The 17,210-nt window shown below is 41.9% G+C and overlaps 2 protein-coding genes across 8 annotated transcripts in view; both read left to right on the plus strand.

Moving 5' to 3' along the window:
- The window catches only part of LOC122979687 (sorbin and SH3 domain-containing protein 2-like), a 54,298-nt gene that overhangs the window by 34,839 nt on the left and 2,249 nt on the right, over positions 1 to 17,210 (plus strand). For 5 of the 7 annotated variants that reach the window (XM_044347355.1, XM_044347354.1, XM_044347359.1 and 2 more), the window contains 16 exons: positions 136 to 349; positions 592 to 706; positions 3,489 to 3,560; positions 4,963 to 5,019; positions 5,813 to 5,862; positions 6,925 to 7,103; positions 10,367 to 10,446; positions 10,759 to 10,856; positions 11,274 to 11,388; positions 11,523 to 11,651; positions 12,017 to 12,208; positions 12,622 to 13,635; positions 14,603 to 15,061; positions 15,728 to 15,808; positions 16,204 to 16,241; positions 16,374 to 16,480. In XM_044347355.1, coding sequence (XP_044203290.1) covers positions 136 to 349; positions 592 to 706; positions 3,489 to 3,560; positions 4,963 to 5,019; positions 5,813 to 5,862; positions 6,925 to 7,103; positions 10,367 to 10,446; positions 10,759 to 10,856; positions 11,274 to 11,388; positions 11,523 to 11,651; positions 12,017 to 12,208; positions 12,622 to 13,635; positions 14,603 to 15,061; positions 15,728 to 15,808; positions 16,204 to 16,241; positions 16,374 to 16,480 — 3,000 coding nt within the window. The remainder of the gene's footprint in view (positions 1 to 135; positions 350 to 591; positions 707 to 3,488; positions 3,561 to 4,962; positions 5,020 to 5,812; positions 5,863 to 6,924; positions 7,104 to 10,366; positions 10,447 to 10,758; positions 10,857 to 11,273; positions 11,389 to 11,522; positions 11,652 to 12,016; positions 12,209 to 12,621; positions 13,636 to 14,602; positions 15,062 to 15,727; positions 15,809 to 16,203; positions 16,242 to 16,373; positions 16,481 to 17,210) is intronic. The other 2 variants (XM_044347353.1, XM_044347361.1) reach the window with 2 other exon arrangements.
- LOC122979688 (sorbin and SH3 domain-containing protein 2-like) lies at positions 7,113 to 10,360 on the plus strand. Its single transcript, XM_044347362.1, has one exon. It carries the CDS (start codon positions 7,415 to 7,417, stop codon positions 9,611 to 9,613), a length of 2,199 nt encoding a protein of 732 aa, XP_044203297.1. The 5' UTR covers positions 7,113 to 7,414; the 3' UTR covers positions 9,614 to 10,360.

Genomic DNA, 17,210 nt, shown 5'->3' on the forward strand with positions numbered 1-17,210 from the left:
AAATGCTTTACAAGTAACAAAAGTTGTGTCTCTTACAATAAGTCATTTCTTCCCAACCTATTTGTCTCCTCCTTTCTGGCATGCTCTGCCTCATTACCTCTCCCTCCAATATCCCCTCTGTTCCGTCTTTAACAGAAGACTACAGCCTGTCATCTAACACCACCATGGCCCACCCAGCTCCACGGACACATACCTACAGGCCACTTGTCAAGAGCCCCTCAGACAACGGAGGGCATCTGGGCCCTCGGGAGCCTTCACCATCTCCTGTACCTCCACCACCCCCACCCATGCCCTCCCTCCTCCAGCTGAGGGCCAGAGACAGCGACCGCGATAAAGACGCACCAGATATGTAAGGAACTTGGTCTTCGTTCAGTAGACCTCTTGAGTAATAAAATACTGGCACTCAGTCAGTACAAGCAATCATTACATAATATCAGTTCCTCTTACATCCTCTTTTCAAATTCGCTTTTTCTAGCTCACATTTATTCTGTGCCACCTTGAGTTATATTAATTTAAAATGTGATTAGAAAATTAAGTAAGTTAGTCTTAAGCTGATTTTTCAGAAAGTTGTTTTTGATTTCCTTGTGGCAGGAATGAATGGGGTCCTCCTGACAGGAAAGTTGACACACGAAAGTACCGTGCTGAGCCCAAGAGTATTTTTGAATACGAGCCTGGGAAGTCCTCAATTTTGGAACACGAAAGACCAGTGAGTATTTATTATTTTCTTTCACTCGATTATAATGAATTTTGACATCTTCCTGTTCAAATCCACTGAAAGGTTGCTAGCCGTCATCACTTTACTGCCTTCCGTCATGTCAGGCTGTAAAATTAACTGTTTATACAGTTAGGAAGTGAGTTGCTTGCTTGTTTAGCTGGTTCACATCAGCAGCTTGAAGAAATATTTCAATAACTGTGATAATGAAGTGATTTCTTTTTCTTGTAGTCATGCTTGTTATTGACCCTAAGCATACTGCTCTGAATACAAAGCCCATCTCTAGGGAGGTAAATGACTAAACATAATGGAGAAAAGAGTCATAAAAACATTCACATTTCTTACTCGCTAGTTTTCGTAGACATTAAAGTGCAGTTAATATACTTTTATATTACAGGCATTTGCAATAATAGTTTTTCTGTTAGAGACAATGTGGGTGTTAAAAAGCGAAACCTTTCCGATGCCTGCATCCTCAAGTGATTGTACTGACTGTTCACTCTGTGTGGGGTGAATGACAGAGCAGACAGCAGAGATAATTACTGTGTAGATGAACAGGATAATGGACAATACGTTATAGATGAGGAGTCTGTAATGTGGGGAAAGAGTAAAAAGAAAAGGTTTTTTCATAGTGGTTTAATGTGATGACTGCAGAGAGCAGAGAGCTCTCCTAGGGCAATAATTCATGAGTCAGTCTCTGAAAGGGCAATAAAGGGAAAAAGCTGTGGAGAATAGAACTGAACCCACGCTGGCTAATCTTCTGTATGAGAAACCTCATGTACCCATTTCATGTTGTTTATTTTGTACATTTATGCCTTTATTCTTAAAGACCTCTTAATGGCACCAAAAACACCCTTTTGGTGGTCATTTGTGAATTTGGGCATTTACAAACCATAGCAAACAAAAAAAATGTATTTCTAGTGCACTCTTCTTCTTGTTCCTCTTTTATGTGTGTGTGTATTTATTGTACAGTACTTGTGTGATTGGCAGTCTGTGCTCTAGGCCTAACTTTTTCTTTTGCAGGGTGACTCATTTGTCTCAAAGCAGAATTCTCTTTTTAGCAAGAGAGCTGTGACACCACGGCATATTCAAAACATCCCCTGACAGTGTTTCATTTGCTGTGAAAACTCCATTTCCACGTAGGAATGGGGTTAAAAATAGCAAAGTAGTAGAGCAATGCGTCATTTCTACAGTTAAAATTACAGTAAAAGGCTTTCTAACTATTAGGCAATGTACAGGTTGTTACTCTAGCACACTCAAATGGAAAAGTTTGTCAGAGTTTAACCAAACAACAGGGTAGATGATTAACTTTCTACACAGCAGTAACCAGTGTTTTGTCTTATGTCTCTATTTTTGATGCATGTAATGCTTTCATCCCAGCTGACAGTTTATCACAGGTTGATTTGATATGAAAATTACTCTCCCTGTGATACAAAGGAAGAGCTTCATGTTTATAATCCATCATGTCACATCAGCAGAGACGTTGACAGACAGGCAGATGTGCTTGCTTAAGGCAATTTTTCCATTATTTACAGGCCATGCATGCCAAGAATTTGAGGATATACAGTATTTTTCAGCCAATAACATTAAACAAATGATAAAGCAACACTGTGTGACAGCTGTCAACTCTCAGTGTAGGCTACAAGGGAGAATGTGGCAGATTTGTGTGACAGCTAGATGGATTATATAAGACATATAAAGACTTTAAGACCAGATTTAAAAGAAACATGTGATATAAAAAGTCGTAAATAGGATTTTAAAAGAGTAAAATAGAGTAAAGTAAAATTAAAAAAAATAGTCATTTTCAATATTCAGTGCTTGGCCAGTTTACTGTCGGTTTACTGTAATTCATAAAAGCACACAGCAGCTCTGCTACAATTAAGAAAATATTCCAGTTATAATGACTTAGCATGAGCATTAATTGCAGTACGGCATTGTGTTGCACATGGGTCAGTTGGCTGACTGACTGTGATACCGTACTCTTACCATTATAGAGGTGAAACTTATCCCATGTTAATAACCCCTCATGTCTTTTCCAAACATGTTTCCAGTATGTGCCTCTCCATCGTCTTCTTAAACGTAATGAGCTCTTGCGGTAGGAATTTTGCCTTCCTCTGCCACTTTCACATACAGTATTCATTAGACAACCCACTGAACATGCACAAAGGTGCGGATAATGAGGTTGGGTGTTAAATATGTAATGTTCAAAGTAACATGCTGATTTTCATTAGCTGCCACCTGCATTATGGCTTAGAATAAGGCAGCGATAATGTGATTCTGTCTGGGATTCATAGCCCTGCTAATGTTTATACATACGAAATTAATGAATATAATTTCAGGGCCTAAGTGTTTAAATTTGCTGCATATCCTCCTCCTAAGGGGGCAAGTTGCAGTCACAGTGTCTGACTGTGCATATTAGATTATTTAGTGTATACAAGTTTAATTACTGTATGATAATATGACACTGTTGTGCACTGCCTAACAAATTGTTTGGATTTCCTAAAGTTTTATAATTAATTTAAAACCGGTGACAGTAGGGAAGCAAAACATTCTCAGTAGATTTGTCCATAGTAAATGGGGTTTGCATCACTGCCTTTGTCCCCATGAGCCAGTCTAAATCTCCTCATCCTGGTTCATCCTGTGCCCATCTTCCTGTGCCACCTTTGCCCATTCTTAACCATGAGGTCCATGTCTCTCTTTGTGTGTGACTTCTTTCCACACTTCCTTTCTTCTGTCTTTTCTTCTACCTGCTCTCTCTGTCACTGTCATGCTTTCCCAGACCTATGATGACATAGATTTAGAGAACGAGCCTTGGTATAAGTTCTTTTCCGAGCTGGAGTTTGGGCGGCCGGTAAGTCAGGGCCTAGCTACTCCCTCAACCAACCCTGCCGTAGGCATACACCCACTTTCTCCACCCCACTCTTGATCTTTTTGTAAGAATGTGTCTACCAATAGACTGGGTGGGGTTAGTTGTTTGGGCATGTGGTACTTGTTGGGTGCTGTGACCCCTCTCCCCCCACCCTTGTGACAGGCTGTGTTATGTCTTTGCGTTGCTGGGTTTTTTGGTCTGGTGGCTAGCAGGCATTGAAATGTTCATACACAAAACCTAGACATTTTATTTCAGTTGGTTCATTATTGCATCAATCCTTGCCCAGAAATAAGCAGGAAAATAGGTTCAAAGGCTTTAAATGACCTGACTTTGAAGTCAGACTTTCATATCTACAAGCTAAATGACTTTAGTGCCCTCTGCTGGATGTAGATGGTAACAGCATGCAAGTGGCTAAGGGCAGGGATCGTCTCTAGCCACATATCTGGGATCAAATTACCCCAACCTCACTGATTTACAAAGTGTCATCAGTACATGCCTGTGTCCATGCTAGAGCATGACATCAGGTGTCAACTTTCTGGGCTTATTCGAAATGTTCAGGTGGAAATGTCACATGTGGAACCAGCATGACATTGTGTCTTCCCAAGAGTCATATTCTATATGTTGAGATTTCTACCTGCAATATTCTGAATGTTTCACGTCACTGAATAAGCCCGTAGAGTGTAGATGGTTTCCCCTCATGCACTGACTGGTCCAGCCAGGACAGAATCTCACAATATGTTCAGTGTTTGAGTGTTTTATTGAGGTGACATGCCATGAGAAGTTTTGACCGACTGAATGAACAATAGTTTATCTGCACTAGTAAACTAAATCACAACATTTGAGAGTGCAGTTCATTGCACTCTCAAATAAACACGACACTGCAGCTTGTGCTTCACTCGGCTTTCTGCTTACAGCTTGCTCTCACACTCTGCATGTTTGTGTGATACATGGGCACATTACTGTGTGTGTGTGTGTGTGTGTAGAACGGTTATTTTAGCTTACACATACCATACTTTAAATGTTGTTTTAAGAACAACACAGGAATATATCAATAGGCTACATTACCTGCATATGAATGAGTGTGTATAATGTGTTGGTGTGTATGTTTGTCAGAAAAAGCGTATTGGAGTGTAAAGAGTTTGTGCACATGTACAGTATGCATTGTACATGCAAAGCACATGTGCAACGTTTGTGAACTAGTCCATATCTGGTTTCTCAGATTCTCTAACGGGTGTCACTCTCTCCACATGTTTCCTGTTTTTTTTGGTTTCTCCCCATGATGTCACCACTGCTTCTCCTCCTTCACCTCATCTTCACCTTCCTCCTATTCCTCCTCCTCCTCTCCTCTCCTCCTCACGCTCACTGCTGCTGCTTGGGGCTCAAGCCTCCTAAAAAACGGCTGGATTATAATCCAGACATCTCGGCTCGCCAGCGCATTGAGGTAACTCACATTCATGAGTGTTTTAGTAGTGTTGTTAATCTCACAATTATAGGAATCCAGTAAATTGTTGTTAAGAAACATTTAAGATGTGATTGCTTTAAATGAAAATAACGTAGTATAGTAGGAATACAATGTGATCTCATGTCAACATGTCAGCCATCCACCTCAAAATGAGTGTGATGTTGCTTGTTGAAAACTGTTGAAGGAATAGCTTTGAAATATAATTCATACATTTTCTTGTGATTATATGAAAATCAGCTGGTTGTGCTGTACATAAAAATATTTTGTCACTGTCTGTTAACTTCTCTCTCCCTGAAAAATGATAAATATCTAGATTTTTTTTAAATTTTGACCTCAAAATATAATTTATGTTTTGGACATTGTGTGGGATTGCATTGGTGGTTTGCATTTCCTCGGAGAAACCACAACTGTGACAAGGTATAACAACCATTCTTTGCCAGTAAGACCCATTCCAGCTGATCCATGCCATGTTTTGCAGGGCAACATTTGCCCTCTGAGCTCAGCTCATAACATCCTTTGCTATTTCACTTTTGCCATCATCCTCCAGAGCAGCCCAAGAGAAAGCAGAAATTTATCATCGCCGTACAAACCGGTAGGCCTCTTCTTGGTCAGGTGTGCCATGTGGAACCAGCATCCATCGCACCTTACGCTGGGGGAGCGTTTTGAGTGTGGCACAGCAACAACAGCATGCAAGCTGTGCATTGTGAGCTGCTCTGCCTCAACTCTTTGTTCTTGCGGAGCTCACTTTTCTCTTTTGTCTGCCCTATTTCAGACATCTCTGCACATCGCTCCTGCTGACAAGGCTCCAGAGAGACCTGCAAGGTAACCACTGTTTCTTTTATTTTCCTCTGCATCCCCCTGTTCCCCCTCCCCCATCCTCTCAACAGCAGTGGTCCTTGCTGTGATTCAGCACAGTATCCAAAACTCTGCCCTTTCTTGTCCTGTCTCTGGCGCAAATAGACTCTGTGTGTGCTATTTCTGATAATTTGCTAGGATTAGTGTTAGTCTTTATTTGCTTTTGTCACTGGAAGCAGAACCCTTTGCATCTCCCTCTTACTAACTGAGCCAGAATAAATTAACCCAGCAAACCTATTGATTCTGCCCTTTACCTCCTATCCTTCCCTCAACCCCCCCTCCTCCTTCCCTTGTCCTACTCCCTTTCACCGATGCCCTGCTTATTCAGTCGCATTTTCCTCGGTGAACAGAAAGGACAGAAATGGGATGTGATGAATAGGCCATGTAATTCATTTAAGTGACATTGAGTGTGTTTGTTCTGAATAGAAAGCGCATTTTGACTTAGACGTTTTGAATAACAAAGGTTACACGCAATGTCCTCACTGGATTGAAAACTGAATGATATACGATGATTGTAGAGAAGGTATAAAATTTCATAATAGTTTTCACTTTTATAAAATTAAAGTCTTTGTAACTGTTTGTCATATTTCTAGGAGATTAAGTTAATAGCAACAGAATCAGATTGTATAAACTAAAAATACCTTCAAGGTTCGAATAAGACCAAGGATTGCAAAAATCTTTAATCTCTAAAATGACCATGAAATCCTTTGATTTAAATGTAACATGTAAATCACCTTGGAGTTGGAGGATTTTTCCTAGATGTACACATGGTGTATTTGTTTTGAAATGACCCTTATTGGCTTAGAAAACACCATAAAACCTCTTTTTTTCATTTACACATAGTGCACAGAGGTGATAAATGACATGTGAAACACTATTCAATGGGCAATTTTTTTACTGTGTTTTTTCACAGTGTTTGTAAGGTTTTTTTGGTTGTATGCATGATACATGAGGTAGAAGTAAATACAACATACCTACTGCAGTCTGCATTCACCAGTGCATTGTCCTTGATGTGTGACTGTGTTGCAGTGTTGCCAGCGACTACAGGAAGAGAAGGAAGTCTGAGCCTTCAAGTTCCCAAGCAAATGCCCAGTCTTATCAGGGCAGATCTGTGACTTCCCCTAAACCAGTGGATGCCTACAGACCCAGCAGCAGCCTAAAGAAACCTGTCATTCGTTCCTCACCATCCTCACCCTCCAGAGCCAAAGGTACACACACGTACACACAAACATCTCCTTTTTATTTGATTTTCTTTTTTTCTCTGTGTGTTTAGTCTCTCTCTTTCCCCTTCTCTGCCCCACACTGTCATACATGTGTACTGTACTTACCACATCACCTGAGAATCAAAGAGGATTTGTTGTATTTATGTTGTTCTAATGTCTGTCTGGTCATAACCTTCTCTGATTGGTGTTGGTGGAAGTCTGAGGACAAAACGTGTTTTTTCCTTCTTCTTTTCTCTCCCGATTCTTTTCCTTCTCCCCAGCTCTTCCACTTTTTTTGCTGGGTATTACTGCTTAACATGCTTTCCTCCTTCTTCTCTTTCACCACGCTGCTTTCTATCGGACAACTGAAAGGTGGGGACGCATGTAACATGTATTCAAACAGTTTGACCTCCCCAGGTCCTTGTCAACGCCCCTATCTGCCCCCTATTCCCGCTGACCCTGTTCATTGCCATGAGGATGCCAGCCAGGATAGCAGCTCCTCCTCCAAGCAGTCCGTCTATTGTAAGAACAGTTGGCAGACAAAACACCAAGATGCTGACACATGGAGCAGCGCAGAGGAAGTGCTGCCCCCCACTGGAAAACTAAAGTCACGCAGCTGTGATGACTTGCTCAACGATGGGCGTCCTAGCTCAAGTGGGCGCAATGCCACGCGCTCAGAAAGTGCTGGCTCACTGGTGTGTGATGGGAATCCCTCAGGTACGACTGGATCCACCTCCACTCGCTCATTGCCTCGCCTCCACCGGCGACGGGCACATGATTCTCCAGGCTTTCTCCAGCTCTATCGGAAGATGCACCACATTGACCGAGCTCAGCTTATTCCATCTGAAGTCATCCGTTCAGTTCGCGCTCGCATCCTGGAGCTAGAGCGCCAGCCTCACTTGCATCGGCATCGTCTCTCTCCTTGGACACCCTCTTGGGGTGTTGATGTGCCACGTGATATGGTGCCAAACCGCATTTCTGAATATGAGCAACTTATTCAGAAGTCCAAATCCATGCCCAACTTGGGTGACAGTGAGATGCCTTCAGGCACTACCACGCCAGGTGGCTCGTCATCACGAGCCAGCAGTGGTGGTGGTGGCACACCCAGTTTTCCAAAACGCCGTTTTTCCATAGAATCTTTACTAGAGGAAGACAACAATGGCAACAGTGCACCAGTACCTCACACCATGGATCACTTGCATCGACCGCGTAGCCCTCCTGAGGGCCAGCCCCGTGCTGGGCCAGAGCCCGGCCATGGGCGGCCCTTTCCTGCTCCTCCTGTTCCCCAAGGCCCACAAGCCAACCCAGACTACTCCGACAGTGAACAAGATGCTGTTGCGTCAGACCTCAGTGACTTCATCCAGGTGGAGGGCTCTTCATTTTGCAGTGAGAGTGACTTTGACCATTGCTCACTAACCTCCTCTGAGAGCTTGTATGGCTCTTCCACCCTCCACCACCAGCATCACCACCTCCGTCATCACCACCATCATCATCACCACCACCACCACCCTGGCCACCAAAGTCTAGGCCAGAGCCAGGGCTACCAACACCGCCACCTCATCAGCACCTGCAAAGGCCGCTGCCCAGCCTCTTATACCCGTTTCACAACAATGCTTCGCCATGAGAGAGAACGAGCACGCCAGGAGCACCAGAGACCTTCTCAGCAGAGCCGCAGCAGCCATTCCCAAATCCAGAGCTCACAGTCCCAGCAAGCGATGTCCAAGCTGGCCTTCCTGGTCAGCCCAGTGCCTTTCCGCAGGAAAAAGGGCTCACCACCTACCTCTAGAAGAACCAGTGGTGGCGAAGGTCGGGGTAGCAGACCCAAGTCCAAACAGGCCATTTATGAAGCACTAGATGCAGCCTTGAGAGACATATATGAGCACATCCAAGCAGAGAGAGGCCACAGAGGCACAAGGGCACCTGATGATAGCATCCTGAGGAGAATACTGGCCGAACTGCTGCCAAACGTGCCTGAACGAAGCTCCTCGTTGCGGGGGAGGAGGGGGTGTTGGCACGGAGGTCCCTCCTCTGCATCACTGTACCCAGATGGGAGCCCCACTGGGTGTGCCTCATATAGAGGGGATCCATCCACACCACAGTTACAGTCACCACGGCTACAGTCACCAATCAGTGCCTGTTACGGACGTCATACGGAAACCTCAAACAATAATGATTATGGAGAGGAGCAGGGCAATGGAAATGGTCTCTGTTATTCAGGTGGAGATAATACACAAATAACACCTCAGATATGCACATGTGCACTTTGTCATGTAACCAGTCATACACATAGTTTTTTTCTGCAAAAACAAACATACACACAGTACATGCATGCACACATACTCAAAACGTGCATGCACATACATTTACCTCAGTGTCTCTTTCAGTATTGCCTGCAGTCATCGTCCTATTCACCTCATTGGTCAGCCGATACACCCATTACTGTGCTTTCCTATATATTTACATGGCATTCGGTAAGGCCTGTTAACTGTAAATTCTCAAGTAAAATTTTGTCTTAAAATAATGTCAGAGTCTTAAGTAATTGTCTTCTTTCGTTTGATAGTAAGCTAATGTCATAATGTTTTGTGCCACTGGAAGGCTTTTAATTAAAAATGTGCAGTGAGGAAGAAAAATATGTCAGAAAGAGAAAATCAGAGCAACAGAGTAGTAAGACATGAGCTCTTTGTTGTACTGATTGAAATAACAAAAACAGGAGCAGCTCAGAAAGCTTCCTATCAAACTGTAATAAAGTATACTTAAAACCAGGACATCGTTTCAAATAAAGGCCTGGTTTTCTCTGCAATTGAGGTAAAGGAATATTTGAGAATTTACAGTATATTACTTTGGTTTGAGTACATAAATGTGAATATTCCTGTTTGTTCATGATTTGATTATTGTTTTGTTGTATTATTTGATTAATTTCCTTTTCTTTCCCTCAAGCCATTTGCCTGTATGTGTATAAATGGTTTTATCATATTTTTTAGGCTGTATTCCCCTTGTTTCATTTTGTGTTCCAGTTATTTATAGGATTGCATGTGTCTCTTTGAGTCATGTTGTGGGAATCACAATCACCTTGTTTTTCCTATGAAATGGAAATAAAACACAATAATGTTTTGACCCCAAGCTTTTATTCCCTCATTCACCTGTTGGAATGGCGTCATCACTGTACTGTTCAGTACTTTCCCCAAGCACATGTTTGTATTGCTCGTGGTATAATCGTAGTTACTACGGTAACTCTTGTGACCTTTGTCATTTGTCTCTGCCAATCACAGACCAGGATGTCTCCAGGAGTTATTCTACTATGGATGGACGCCGCACACCCCAGAGTAGAAGACCTACTCCTGACAGAGAGGTAGAACATTAGCAGAAGATGAATAAATATTGAGTGTGTGGTGTTGTAACACTAATTAGCTCATCGTTTTTTCTTTGACATAATTCCTAAATAACATCCAAGTTTTTAGGTTATACCTGCTAAATAAAATGTGGTGATTGGTTGTCACTATAAAAAATATTTCACATTGAACCCCAACAGGCACGTTTCTTTGTCTTATAGCTTCACAATACTACAGCACAATTTAATTTCCTCACAAAATTAAAAAAACTTTATTTTATGTTATACCTGGTAATGCTTGCCGGCTTTCTTTCTCTCACTCTCATCTCCTAGGTGTCCCATAAACAGATGACACAACTTATTCTGTTCTCTCTCCTCCATCAGAACCAGCCTGCGAGAGCCATTTATGATTTTAAGGCACAGACAGCTAAGTGAGTACAGTAAATGCACAGTGCACGCACAAGGAGGTAAAGCATGAATGTCTAACTGAGCATCCATACATCTTGACTCGCTGTATTAAATATTATTATTTCAGATTCTTGAACATTTCTTTCCTCAACTTCCTTTTGCTTTCTAAGACAACTTCATCATCACACCTCACCGCCACACCTGGATGGCTTTAACTGATTTATTTTTTTGCTGTCTTTAAACATGCGCATGAGTAAAGCTGATGTCTGCTGTGCTGGATCTTACTTTATCGTGCTCTAGTAGCTAACATTCTGTAGCTGACGCTGTGAAATGAGCTCTGCTGATTGAATTGATGGCATCTTGTTCAGTTCATGTCTTCCTCGCTCCTGTGTGGAGGTGGTGCACATTATAGGCACTTTTATAACATGACTGTGTTGCAGGGAGCTGACATTTAAGAAGGGCGATGCGGTGAACATCATCAGACAGATAGACAACAACTGGTATGAAGGAGAGCACCGTGGACGGGTGGGGATATTTCCCATATCCTATGTAGAGGTAATTGTGCAGCTTATATAAGCTCTTATGGGTGTACTAAATATGCATCACTGTCTGTCTTCTACTTAAGCATTCATTTTTTCTCATTTCTCTCTCTTAAACACCCATTTACACTAATGCACACACACATACAGAAAATGCCGTCCTCAGAAAAGCAGCAACCGATCCGGCCTCCTCCACCAGCACATGTCAGAGAAATTGGAGAGGCAGTGGCTCGCTACAACTTCAATGCTGATACTAATGTGGAGTTGTCTCTCAGAAAGGTAGACTATTTAATGTTCGTGTGTATAAATAGTTGCATGCAGGAAGGTTCATGCTGCTCCTGATTGTTGTCAGGGAAAGAACTTATATCTGTTTGGAAGCTAAGAATATCTTAACTTGAAAACCATTCAGGTTTGAATTAATCAACTGGAGGATTTAAAGAGGTTAAATTTTCTTATATCAGAGATAAGTCATCTTTCAGTTGTACTTAAAAGAGTGAATATGTTCGGTTTAAGTGTGAGAGGAAGTAGAGGAGTTGGATTTTTATACCAGTGCTGTATCACATTTAAATAGCTTGTGTGTCTGTGTGTTTGTGTTTTTGTGTGTGTGTGTGTGTGTGTGTGTGTGTGTGTGTGTGTGTGTGTAGGGTGAGAGAGTCATTGTGATCAGGCAGGTAGACCAGAACTGGTATGAGGGGAAGATCCCAGACACAACCAAACAGGGCATCTTTCCAGTTTCCTACGTTGACATCGTCAAACGCTCCCCGTCCAAGAGCTCCGCCCACCATGTTGACCCACATGGTTACCCTGGAAACAGGACACCAAGCTCTACACCCAAGGTAGGGGAATCACTACAACACTGTTAATAATTTAGAGTACAAGAAACCACTACTACATAATAAATCAGTATGAAACAGTGTCAAAGTACTAAAATATTCAGCATTTTGTATGAAATTTAGATTGTTTATATTAATTTTTAATATAATTTGGGGTATTCATGTCTGATTTATTTAAATTTGAAAATAAGGTTGTAATGCTGTCAACCAGCTTTACAAATTTACATCCTCAAAAACATTGCAAAAACTGTCTCCAGTTCAGTAAACATGCTTGTTTCAGTAGTTAAACATACAGCTTTTATAATGCATGGAGCTCTGTTGAGCCCTCAAATGACACATAAAACACAACAAACACATTGTACCTCTCTGTTATAAGTCGCACTCTGTTCCTTCTTTTTCACTTTACCTTCATGGAGCCTTTCTACCATCTACCTCCATCTTCCACCCCCCGTGACCTCCCCTCCCCTCACCCCTCGTTGAGAAAGGTTGACCTGGATGCCATCACCAACGAGTGGCTCTTTCTCACAATGGAAACCACTCCAGCTCCTTCCCTCACGGCAACCCCTATACCTCCCACACCACCCCCTCTTCCAACTGACCTCACACCTTTCCTAAAGGCTCAGGAGCCTAAGGCACCCTCACCTGCGCCGTCACAAAGAGGCTTCACCCTGCTGCCCCAGACTTTTTCCAGAATCCCTCCAATTAAAGAAGAGAGTCTCAGTTTAGGTCACGCCGCAGTTGCTCTGCCTTTCTCCCAACCTCCTCCTCCTCCTCCTCCCCACCCTCATTTCTCATTAACCTCTCCACTGCCTGACTCTTCCCTCCAATACAACAGCAGCAGAGGGTCACACATCACTAAAACAGCCCAAACGTTAAACATTGCTAAGCCAGAGGTTTTGTACTGCACAGAACCAGAGCCAATAAAGTCACCCACACACGTTCCTCAACAGCACAAGTCCACTGTGCAAGTAACCAAAAGCAGCAAAACCCCTGACATTGAGCTGCATGTAAAAGACCCTTATGACGAGCTGTTGTCCATGATTCTGGATGGTTCCAGCAGTACAGACGATGATGACGTTTTGTCTACGGTATATTCCCCACCAGCTGTGCCGATGGACAAATTTCAGAGCAGGTTTAAACTAAAAGCAGAAGAATCCCATCAGCCTGCAGTGAAACTCCCTGCTATCCAACCAGCCAGCGAATCGGCAGGCGGCGTTCAGTTAGAGGTGCAGTTTCACAAGCCTGTGTCGATGGAACCGCTGTCCATTATGTGGGGAGGGCCGTCGAAAACTCTGAATGAGGAACTAGTCGAGTATCAAAGACCACCGTCGGTGAAAGGAAAGGAATTTACTGAATTATTCATTGAGGAAGAGGATGAAGCTAGAGAGGACAAAGAGGAGGATGTTTTTAATGAGAGACTCGGTCCACAGGTAGAGCATGGTGTGAGCTTAATCTATTGAGTCTTTTAATGTTATGGGGCCCTGGAAGGGACATGGAGGAAAATTTTTGATGTTGTTGAAAAAACGACCTAGTTTAGCATTTAAGTAATACTCATACTCAGATATACTCATATTGTATATGGATATACAGTAAGCACATGCATTTGCAAGGAAACAGTACGCAATATAATTAAACATCTGAACAATCAAGACCTCTACCATTATCCATGCTACTTCCCAGAGTTTACCTGCACCTCCACAGCAGCAAGTTTGAAACTCTTTAGAGAAGGACTAGGGAGAAGGGACTGTGGGAAAAAATGATTCAACAGATAACTTTAAAACTGAGGTTAAATAAAAAATAATAAAAGCATTATTACAACAAGAGATTTATGGACTAATGTACTGACACACATTAAATGACAGTGACTGTGTCCCAAATCACTCTCTAGGTCTCATTTACTACTTCCTATATAGCGGACAGTCAATAGTTTACTCTGTAGTGAGCAGTAAATTGAGATTTCAGACACTTACCAATCATCTTCATCATTCACATGACTGTAATTTTTTCGTCTATATAATGTGGGATTGTTAACAGTTTCCATTTAACGGAAGATATTTTGACATGCCTTTGACAGCCTGTAGTTTTTTTCTTACACAGTCTTCTGATAACACTTTTGAAGGATCTAAACTCTTACTAGCGTGATACAATCAAAATATTTCTCTGAGTAAAGCAGAAGTTTTCACAGTTCAAGAGAGAACTAAAAAGCGTTTTGTTTTTGTTTGTTTGTTTTTGATCTCAATCTGAAACATTTTTCTTAACATCCCTTCCAGGGTTCTTTAAAATATAATCTTAGTTTGCTAACAGAATCTAATTAGAATTTCTCTCTATTCTAAAGTTCTTTAGCATTTAGCATCTGTGATTCAGCGTCAGCATTGATGTTTGTCATTACCTCCGTAGGCTGATGTCTGTCCTTCCACTCTGACACAGCTTCCTCACCCCAGCCTCCCCTCACCCTCCACAACACCACCTCCGACCTCCTTACCTCCCCCTTCTTCTTCTTCTGCTTCTTCTGTCTCCCACTTACAACAGCATGACACCATCGCTCCGTCTCCCCCCGTCTCCCCTCAACCCCCATCCTTTCCTCACCTCACAACATCGCCGCAACCTCCGGTCTCTCCTCCCCCACCTGTCTCACCACCTCCCCTCCCCTCCTCTCACCCCTCTCCAAACCTTCCCTCACAGCAGTCCTCCTCTCACCCCTCACCCCTTTCTCGTCCAGTCCCGTCTTCCTCCGGGTCAGAGTCGCCTATCCCCCTTCCCACTCTCTCTTCCCCGCTCCCCTCCTCTCCTCCCCTCACCACTCCACGCTCTCCCCACCCTGTACCCCATCCCGGGCGTAGGTCTCCAAAGGTGAAGGTAAACCTGGAATGTGGAGATGATGGTGCTGATTTGGATCATGTTTGTGATGATAGGAACTCATTTAACAATACTCTTCCCTAACTTTTGTGGCATTGACTTTAGTGGAGATGAAATGATTAGTTGATTAATTGATTAATCGATCCGTAGAAAACAAATCTGCAACTATTTAAATAATCGGTTAATCGTTTAAGTCATTTATGAAGGAAAAATTGAAAATATTCACTGTTTCAAGTGTCTCCAATGTGAAAATGTGCTGTTTTTCTTCTGTTCTGGACTATTAGTTGGACAAAAAAATACAGCAAAGACTAAACGATTAATTGACATGTGTTGAGAAATTAACAAATATGGAAAATAATTGTTAGTCGCAGCCGTACCTGAGACTACTACGTGATTTGTGTATTAACATACTTTGGACACTAACATGGAAATGCTATGGTGATGATTTATGGACAGCAAACTTAAATTACTTGAGTTGCTCATGTTGGTTGTACTGTGGTGCTTCAAGGAGGATTTTTGATCAGCATCAGCATGTTGATAGATGTTGTTCTACAGCATGTCATTAGCTTACCATGTGCGCTTGTGTGTTAATAGTGAAGGCAGCTGACGTGGTTACTGTTGAAGATCATAGGTGTGTTGCTTCTGGTTTTTCTGCCTGTTAAGCAGGATCCAGTTGTTGGTGGTAAACCTCCTCGTAGCCCCATCTTGTCCCGGAGGTCCTATCTGTCACCCATTAGAGGTCGAAGGGTAGGGGGGCATGTCTTCATTCAACCATGCTATGTCTCTGTGCAGGAAAGAATAGAAATCTTTCCAAAAAAACATCTCATACATAATTGATCACCACATATCTGCAGTTTAAGATGCATGGCAAAATATGCTGTTAAACTTAATAATGTCATTTTCCTCAAAGGGAAAGGAGGAAATTGTGTTATTTTTGCTAAATGAATTGATTTTAGGGCTGATTGTTTGGTTGGTTGGTCTGTCAATAACGTTTGTTTTCAAAGGAATTGTCCTCACCTCTGGGTATGAAATTATCCCTTATTATTATACCTTTATCTATTCAACTGCCATAAACCCAAAACCAAAGCCCCACAAATACCACAAATTGATTTGCTGTCTGTTTCTGTCCCTTTCTCTCTCAGCGATTAGTCCAGGATGCACTCCACGGTGGGGGAGACCCGTAAGTAATATTTATTATCATTACTGTCATGATAATCATAATTTCCATTAAACTGCTATTATGCAATAAAAAAACTACTTCTTGTTAAATCCGTATTACTACTAAAGCACATCATACATTTTTCCAACACAGGTACCAGGCCCTGTACAACTACCAGCCTCGCAACGAGGACGAGCTGGAGCTGAGGGAGGGAGACATTGTGGATGTGATGGAGAAGTGTGATGATGGCTGGTTTGTTGGTAAGGAGAAGGAATATATATCAACTTAGACTTCTTATTAAAATAAAGTGGCTTGTCCATCAGCGATACTGTTTGGAAAATCAAGAACACATGTACTTACATGTAGTTATAGACATGATAGATGCCAAACCTCCTAAAAGCCACAAGATAGCAGACAGGCTTATCATGAGTAGGAGTGTGAGAGTCGGTGCTGACATGAAATAAACTTGCAACTGGCAACATAATTACACACAGCGCTGAGAGCAAATGTACAGGAACATACAAATAAAACAAAAACAACTAAAGCAAGAAAAATAAACTTATATCATACAGCCAGTTGTAGAATGTAACTAAGTGCATTTACTCAAGTACTGCAAACTCAAACTTGAGTATTTTCATTTTATGTTACTTCATACGACTACATTTCAGAAGGAAATGTACTCTTTACTCCACTATATTTATCTAACATACAGTAGATACTTTGTAGATTAAGATTTTACATAAAACACTACTATCACTTAGGAAATATGAAGTAGTAAATTAAGTAGTTAAAATAGCTCCACCTTGATCGATTAAAACTGTAAAATGATGCTTACATGTTAATAAATCAGTAATAATAATCCAGTATTGTAATATAATAATATAACACTCTGGAAGAGGTCATTCTGCAAACTGTGACCCCAAAACCAAGGTACATACCGAACTGTGAATTTTGAACCCCTAAGATATTTTTTTTTTTTTTTTTTTTTTT

Source organism: Thunnus albacares, chromosome 3, assembly GCF_914725855.1.
Source record: "Thunnus albacares chromosome 3, fThuAlb1.1, whole genome shotgun sequence".
Classification (NCBI taxonomy): domain Eukaryota; kingdom Metazoa; phylum Chordata; class Actinopteri; order Scombriformes; family Scombridae; genus Thunnus; species Thunnus albacares.